This window comes from Physeter macrocephalus, chromosome 6, assembly GCF_002837175.3.
Source record: "Physeter macrocephalus isolate SW-GA chromosome 6, ASM283717v5, whole genome shotgun sequence".
Classification (NCBI taxonomy): Eukaryota; Metazoa; Chordata; class Mammalia; order Artiodactyla; family Physeteridae; genus Physeter; species Physeter macrocephalus.
Window position 1 is genome coordinate 33,335,446 of NC_041219.1, and position 8,130 is coordinate 33,343,575.

At 43.5% G+C, this 8,130-nt stretch overlaps 2 protein-coding genes across 3 annotated transcripts in view; one reads left to right on the forward strand and one right to left on the reverse strand.

The window, feature by feature from the left end:
- BLTP3B (bridge-like lipid transfer protein family member 3B) overlaps positions 1 to 2,866 on the reverse strand; it is a 100,076-nt gene extending 97,210 nt beyond the window's left edge. The window contains 1 exon segment of the mRNA XM_024127218.3: positions 2,578 to 2,866. Within this exon segment, the coding sequence (XP_023982986.1) occupies positions 2,578 to 2,621 (44 nt within the window). The 5' untranslated portion in view covers positions 2,622 to 2,866.
- A 4,240-nt stretch (positions 2,867 to 7,106) lies between these two features.
- The window catches only part of ACTR6 (actin related protein 6), a 39,236-nt gene continuing 38,212 nt past the window's right edge, over positions 7,107 to 8,130 (forward strand). The window contains exon 1 of one of the 2 annotated variants that reach the window (XM_055085257.1): positions 7,107 to 7,238. In XM_055085257.1, coding sequence (XP_054941232.1) covers positions 7,171 to 7,238 — 68 coding nt within the window. In that variant the 5' untranslated portion in view covers positions 7,107 to 7,170. The remainder of the gene's footprint in view (positions 7,239 to 8,130) is intronic. The other variant, XM_024127322.3, reaches the window with a different exon arrangement.

Consider the following 8,130-nt stretch of genomic DNA (forward strand, 5'->3'; position numbering starts at 1 on the left):
CGCTGAGCCTGTGCGTCCGGAGCCTGTGCTCCACAACGGGAGAGGCCACAACAGAAAAAAAAAAAAAAAATAGTCGTTGAGTGCCTACATTATTCTACACTCCAAAAAACAAACAACAACAACAAAAATCCCTGTCCTCATGGAATTTACATACAGTGGAGAAGACAAACGAACTGCAAATAAATAAGTATATATTATGACAGATGATAATGAGCGCTACAGAGAAGAGTATGGTCAAGTAAGCCTTCCATTAAGAAGGTGCCATGAGTTCCATTCACTGGCCATAAGAAAGGTACTGGAAGGTAATATGTTCTAAGTATTTCCTATCAAACTGTGTTCCAGATGATTAGATCAGTATACTGACATCTTCATTACTGAATAACCTGTAAAATTAAGCTTGACCCAGGTAATTTCAAAAGTTCATTCCTACTTGAGTAATTATAATTTATCACAACATCCACCTTGTTTCTTCTACTGTCATCCTTTATGTTTATAAATAACTGTATTTTTCTTAGGAGATGACAAATGACAGCAACAGCAGTAAGATTAATATTTTAACCAAGAATATGAATTTGATGCTCTTCAGTTCATCTGACTTAAGGAAGTTTTGAAATGTGAAAACTCAAGTGCTTCAAAAACTCATCTCAAAAAAATCATTGTTATTTACAACACAGCTATTGAAAATCATACAGATTAAAAAGTAATCCCCGAGAGTAGCATTGACATATATACACTACCAAATGTAAAACAGATAGCTAGTGGGAAGCAGCCGCATAGCACAGGGAGACCAGCTCGGTGCTTTGTGCCCACCTAGAGGGGTGGGATAGGGAGGGTGGGAGGGAAATGCAAGAGGGAGGGGATATGGGGATATATGTATACGTATAGCTGATTCACTTTGTTATACAGCAGAAACCAACACACCATTGTAAAGCAATTATATTCCAATAAAGATATTTTAAAAATAAATAAAACAAACAAACAAGTAATCCTCAAGGCTCAATTCTGAATGTGTCTGTTTTGTGAAGTTAGCCATTACCTTTACAACTAATTTTTAAGAGTCCTTCCAAACTGGAGTTCTACAAGAGAATTAAACTCTAATGCCCTAAGGCACTCAGCGACTGAACAAACTTTTCTCCCATGCATCTAGAATGGAACTAGCTAAGTACTATCATCCTAGGGAGAGTGAGAAAATAGAAATTCAAATCATTTTCTATAGGTCTGAATTTTCTTGTGGGAACTGAGTATGAGAAAGGCTGGAGGACACCTGATAAGTCAGATCTTACTTAAATCATAAAAAATAATTAAAGAGATAAAATCTTCCAAAGTGAGATAATTCATTATTGGACTATACAATTTTAAAAGAAACTTTCCAATTAGTGATAATGTTAAGAAATGTAGTTTCATAAATGCTGCTATAATTTGTTACTTTAAAAAAATACATCTTATTCAATGTTATAAGTGAGGAAAATATTTGCTGAATCACAGAAATAATGATTTTGTTCCCTAATATATAACCTGTGGTATACAACGATTTGGAAAATCAAGAATTGTCTGTACTACGAAAGTATATCATCACACCCAAGTGTTTTCCTAAAATCAGTTAAAATTAATCATTAACTGACAGACAAATAACAGAGAAAAGGGTCATAACTAAGCACTTTGAATTCGCTGTTAACAACTTGCAAACAAGATCCTACATTTAGCCTGTGTCTTGAGACAAATATGGAGAAGTCAGGGGCAGTAACAAACTGCCAGCTTTACTGAGTCATGATTCTGGCTAAAACCGCGTTACGAAATGGAAAGAATGACAAGTCTTGGGTTTATTACCACAGATGTTGACTCCCTGAATTTATGGGTCTTGGATTAAAATAAAGCAAAAAACAAAAAAACTGCTTTGTACGAATGATGTGGGGCTAAAACGACTCCAGAAAGAACTCGCCAAAGCTGGTAACTCTGATTATTTACCTAAAACAAATCCTAACTGCAAACAGGCACACCCTCTAATGCATCAGACTGGGAACGACGAGGTAAGGTGAATTCAGAACAATAACAAGGTTAACATTTCAGTGAGAAAAAAATTCTCAGCCCTAACAGTCCACACTGCGCTAGACGCCCTCGGTTAACGGAACCACTCAGCTCCGAATGGAGGCGAGCAGACACCGGGCACCTGGGTGACAGACCATCTGCAGCCTCCGCGCAGGACCGCCCGAAAGGGGTCCTCCAACCGCCCCCAGGCGCCGTGCCGGCGACGATCCCAGTCCGCAGCCTCCCCCGGCAGCCCAACACGCTCCTCCGCGAGCCAGCCGGGAGAGAGAACACCCGTCCAGGGGCGAACCCATCCAGGGAAGAACCCGTCCGGGGGCGAACCCGTCAGGGGACTGACTCGTGAGGCCAGTCGTGGGCGCCGCAGGAGAAGGGAGAGCCGGGGCAGCGACCTCTGCCCGGACTGGAGCGGGGAGTCCGAGGGTCTCCTCCCGCTCGGCTGCCAGTCCCCGCCGCCCCGGAAGCCTCAGGTTGCCTCTGATAACCGACTAGGGCGGAAGCGGACTGGCGCCCACGCCCGAGGCTCTGACTGACCTGGAGAGGTGCTTCAGGATCTGTTTCTTGATGAGCCCAGCCATGGTGCCGAAGCGGGGGGCGCCGCGCTCTCTCTCCGTTCCTCACTGCCTCCTCTCTTCGTGGCCGTCTCCTCTTTGTCTGGGTTAACCCGGCCGGAGGAGAGGCGCGTGAGCACTCACGCCCGGGACAGACCTGAGGCCCCGGCCGAGGCCACAGCCGCCACCGCTGCCGCCAGGGACCGGGAGCATTCCGCTCAGGCAGCCGCGGCCGCCGCCGGCGCCATCTTGGCTGCAGCATCACCTAAGAGATCTGAGGGAGGGCCGGAGTGGGGCGGGCTCGGAGCGGGGCGGGCTCGGGGCGGGGCGGGGCAACGCAGGCTCCGGACTGGCTCTTGCTGCCCCGCCTCCCTCGCTGTGACTAGAGCGCTGGCCGTCTGCTTCCCTGACGCTGTTGGGTGCTTTGACTCCCAACCCCAGAAGCTTCTTGCGTTTTAGACCTCCGTCCCCATGCTCTAGTCATGTTCCCGTCTCCATCACTGAGTTCTTCATACACATCTTCTCTTTTTCATTTCCCCGTCAGAATTTGCTCCACAAACGGCTCTAATTGCTTTGCTTTCTTTACCTACTTAGCTTTCTTCATATTCTTGCCTCAGTGTCTTATCCTTTGCTTAGATGTTCTGCTTTTCCCCGGGCTAAATGCTATAATTTGATGTTTCCTCTAGAAATTCTAAGAGAAGTAAAAGTTGATAATGTGTCTTAATAGAACCCAGGACCTGGGAATTAGAAGGTCTAAATTTAAGTCCTGGTTCTAGTATTTTCTAGCTGTGTTAAGCTGGAGAAAATAATTTACTTACTTTTAGCTTCAGTTTAATCTTCTATACAGTAGATTAATAATATCAGCCTTACCCAACTCACTAGGTTGTTGTATCTAAAGAAATAAGGATGTAAAGTTTCACTTAAATATTTCTATGTAAAGGAAGGAAATGGTTGAAATAGCAGGGAGAACTATTACAGCTCTGCACCTTCACCCCACCCAGCCCCAAACCAACATTTTACAGAGGTGAAAATGACCACCCAGTGACATCTAAAAGTGGGGGAGGGGAGAATAACACTACCTCTGGGGGATGTATCAGAAAATGCTGTGGGTGTCTATGGGGATGGCCAGGGGATAGTTTACACATATAGTACAACACCTGACCCTTTTCAAGCAAGGGAAAGGAGATATATGTGGATTGACTGTTTACTCACTTAACATTTATAATGTACTATAAATGAGGCACTATTCAAGTAACTAGGTAGCCTAAACAAACAAAACCTGTTCCTGCCATCAAAGAGTTAACAGCCTCAAAGGGAAGGTAAATTCCTAGTGCTAGGACCTTGAGCTCTATCATTAGACTCTTGTTCAAAGCCTTGCTTGACCATTTTGTAGCTGTGTTAACTTGGGCAAGTTATTTCACTCTCAGCCTCAGCTACCTCATCTATTGGATATAATAGTATCTAACACAATTTTGTGAGGATTAAATGAGATTATGCATATATAGTGTTGAACAAAATGCCTAGCATATGTCAAGCTCTTAATAATGCTATTATTATCCTTAGCATAATTGAAAATAGAAGCAAAGTGCTATGAAAACATAAGGGATGGAGTGATTCTATCTTGTTTAGCCAGAGATGGATTTACAGTGGAGATATTATTTCAAAGGTGAGAATGTCAGTTTAAAGTTAAAAGGACTGGCCCTGAAGTCAGACTTGGATTTGAAACTTTGCTCTGTGGATTTTTAGCTATGTGGTTGTTGTGAGGATTAAGCTAATGAAGTTTAAGTACTTAGAGAATGCCAGACACAACTGTGGTTTAAATTTATATTTTTGTTAATTGCTATTTAATTCTCAAAGTATGATTTTCAAAAAGTTAAAAACGTGACTGTCATACAAATATATAATGAATGTGCAACAAAGATTTGTTAACTCATATTGGCAAGAACCAACAAGATAGGGTATAAAGTTAGTTCACTCATTAATGTGACTTAAATCTGTTGCACATGTTCATTATGTATTTATATCAGAGTGATTTTTTTGTTTGTTTGTTTGTTTGTTTTGCGGTACGCGGGCCTCTCACTGTTGCGGCCTCTCCCGTTGCGGAGCACAGGCTCCGGACGCGCAGGCTCAGCGGCCATGGCTCACGGACCTAGCCGCTCCGCGGCACGTGGGATCTTCCCGGACCGGGGCACGACCACGTGTCCCCCGCATCGGCAGGCGGACTCTCAACCACTGCGCCACCAGGGAAGCCCCAGAGTGATATTTTTAATTTTTAAAATTACACATTGTCAAAATATACATGTATTTGAAAAGTAATAGTTACATGCTTGAGATTCTTTGTACTAAAACCTGGGAGGGGAGAGTGCATGGTGTGAAGGTGGAGAGAGTCAGGGCTTTTACTGAACAGTCTGTGCTGAAACTGGCTTATACTGGCTCATGAGAACCAGTTGGGCACATCTCTTCCCAACTCTGTGTTCTGGTGTCTGGTGAGTTCAGGAAAGCTTGAAATCAGCCATTGTGACAGTATTTTCACCACAGAAAATGGTAAATACTACAAATCAGGACTTTTTTCTTGGAGATCCGGTTGTTAAACATTTACCAGCACGGTGTAAGATGGGTTGAAGGGGGATGAGATTGCAAATGTATGGACATTATTTCATACGCAGTGTCAAGTCTTGGGAGACTTCTGTGGTGACTGAATTTGGGGAAGATTATCAGATTTCTGATTTAGAAAAATATTCTGATAACCATACTGGCAGTACAGAGGACAGATCATGAGAAGAGACTGGAGACAGGAGCCTTGAGAAGGTGGCAGCATTACTATTTTTGGTGAGAGATAAGGCAGTATCAGTAAAGATAAACAAACAAAAAAGGGTCAAGGACAAATTCCAGAGATTAATACAAGGATTGGAGTTGAAGTTTACTGAGGTTTTTAGTTTGGGGCACTATGTAGATATTGGGGCACACCACTAACTGAGACAAGTAATATAGGTGAAACAAGCAGTTTTGGAGATAAAATTGTTTTGGATTTGTTACCTTTAAGGTTATCTCAGGACCCCTGGATAGAAGCATTCAGGTTGCAGTTGGGGGTAGAAATTCTTCTTTAGGATTTATTGGTATTCAATGATAGCTGAAGCCAAGAACAAAAATGATCTTGATCCAGGATCAGGTAAATATGAAGGAAAGCGAAAAGGGAAGCTTTTTGAAAGAGCCTATTTTTTTTTGAAAGAGCCTATTTTAGAAGATGAGAGGTGAATAGAAATGATGGTTACTCTGTGATGTAAGACTGATAAAATATTTTTTACATGGGGGTCCTATCAATTTAATATTGTTAGAGAAAATAGAATGACTAAAATTGGACATAACTAACTTTGGACTTTCAATGACTTTTTGATACAAAGGAATATAGACACCAATAGAGTGCCTGACTTAAAGGAGTTTGCCATGGCAAAGGTAACAGAATGATCACATGATAAAAGGATGATGATGATGATAATTACTAACAGATACTTGACTTTTATCATTTACTCTTCATAAAACAATTCTGCAAGGGGGGATTATTATAGCATTCCATTTTACAGATGAGGAAGCTAAGGTGTAGAGAGGTTAACTAACCTGTCCAAAACATGTAGTGGCAGAGCCAGGATTTGACCCAGGCGTTTGAATGCAGAGACTGCACTCTTAACTACTATCTTTGATTTCAATAATAGGACCTACTTCATAAATTGTAAAGATTAAATTAGTAAATATACATAAAGCTCTTAGAACAATTTAACCACACGCATTAAGCCCTGTGTAAGTATTAACCCTTAGTTACACAGCCATTTTGTGGCAGAGTCCGGATTCCAACCTAAAATTCGTTCTCTTAACCATTACGATACAGACGAGTGAGCCCAAGACATTAGGGGAACATAGGAGGAACATTTCAGGAAGGGGAAAGGAGGAGTGTGTCAGAAGTCTAGAAGCTTTTTGAGATAAATAAGACACAAAGCTCCGTCCATAAGAACAAGCCGACAGGGAAGACTGTGAGTTAAAAAAGCGAGGCGGTTGACGTGTTGACGTGTTCCGTGTTTGTAACAGGGTTGGTTGGATCCAACAGTCAGAAGGGCAGTGGCGGGCAATGAAGCTGAAGAGCCTTCACATCCAGTTCCGTGCTGCGTATGGCTTTGCAATTTATTCTTCAAAAGACGTCACTGTCTGAACTATACTATTCGAACACACACACACCCACAACCTTCCCCCACAACGCCCCACAAAGATGGTTCGTTATAGGGGTTAGAAGAAACTCCCAAGAGCGACTCAATCTGAAAAAGTAAAGAACAATCACACATTGGGCGAAAAAACCCAGCGTTTTCTCTCTTATTGGATCTGGCCAAGACGTAAACGGGTTGAGATAGGAAGCACGGTACGACTCTTGCTGGCAGGCTGGGCTGCAGTGCAATCTCTGGCTTCCGGCGTCCTCAGTTGCTAAGGGAGACCGGAAGCGCCCTTACGCTCCGTGGGTGCAACCATAGAGTGCCGGAAAAAGCGTGAGCAGAGGGGTCGGGAAAAGAAAGGAACTGCGGTTAGTGCTGAGATGACGACGTTAGTGCTGGATAACGGAGCCTACAACGCCAAAATCGGTTACAGCCATGAAAACGTCTCGTAAGTGTTCGGTTCCTCCGAGGGACAAAGCATATATGCCTAGTAGTTACGTATGTTACGCTTCATCTTGGGACGAAAACTGCAAACGCCCCCGCGCGGCCCTCAGGCAGAGGGATGCTCTGGTTGGAATTGGGTAGTTTGAATGCTTTTAAGTGGGACTTTGTTACTAACTTTGGGCTACGTGGCCCCGGAAGTGGGACGTGTTTCGTTTCGTAACAGGAAATAGTTCAGGAAAATAGGCTTCTAAGGAAGCGGTTCCCGAAAGAGGGGTCCGTACACAAAGTTCATGAACCCTCAGGAATCGTGGGCAACGTTTTGTGTGTATATGCATTTTTGGGGGGACGCGATCATAGCTTTCATCAGCTCCTTAAAGGGTTCCATGGCCCCCAAAAGTGTAAAAACCACTGTTTCAGTGGCTGTAGACTTTGAAGGCTTTGTACTTTAGCCCTTCTAAGTGCTCATTGGCTGACCTGGTTGATCAGACTCAAACAAATACTACACTGGCTTTCATAAACTATGTTTGAGTAGAGGCTAAGCAAATTAAAAGACACGCTTTTGCTCTAGAGTATTCACAGGGGACTTTTTCCCTTCCTCCCTCCTTTCCTTTTTCTTTTTTTAGAGGACAAACTGCGTAGGAATGTATATTGTTACAGTCTTATTTTGGCAATGTGTATCATTGTTCTCATCTTTTGACAGCAGTTCTGTTATCAGTTCCTTAAGGAATAATTTAGAAGTCTTGATAAGAGTAGGTGCGGAGGGCTTCCCTGGTGGCGCAGTGGTTGAGAATCCGCCTGCCGATGCAGGGGTCACGGGTTCGTGCCCCGGTCCGGGAAGATCCCACATGCCGCGGAGTGGCTGGGCCCGTGAGCCATGGCCGCTGAGCCTGCGCGTC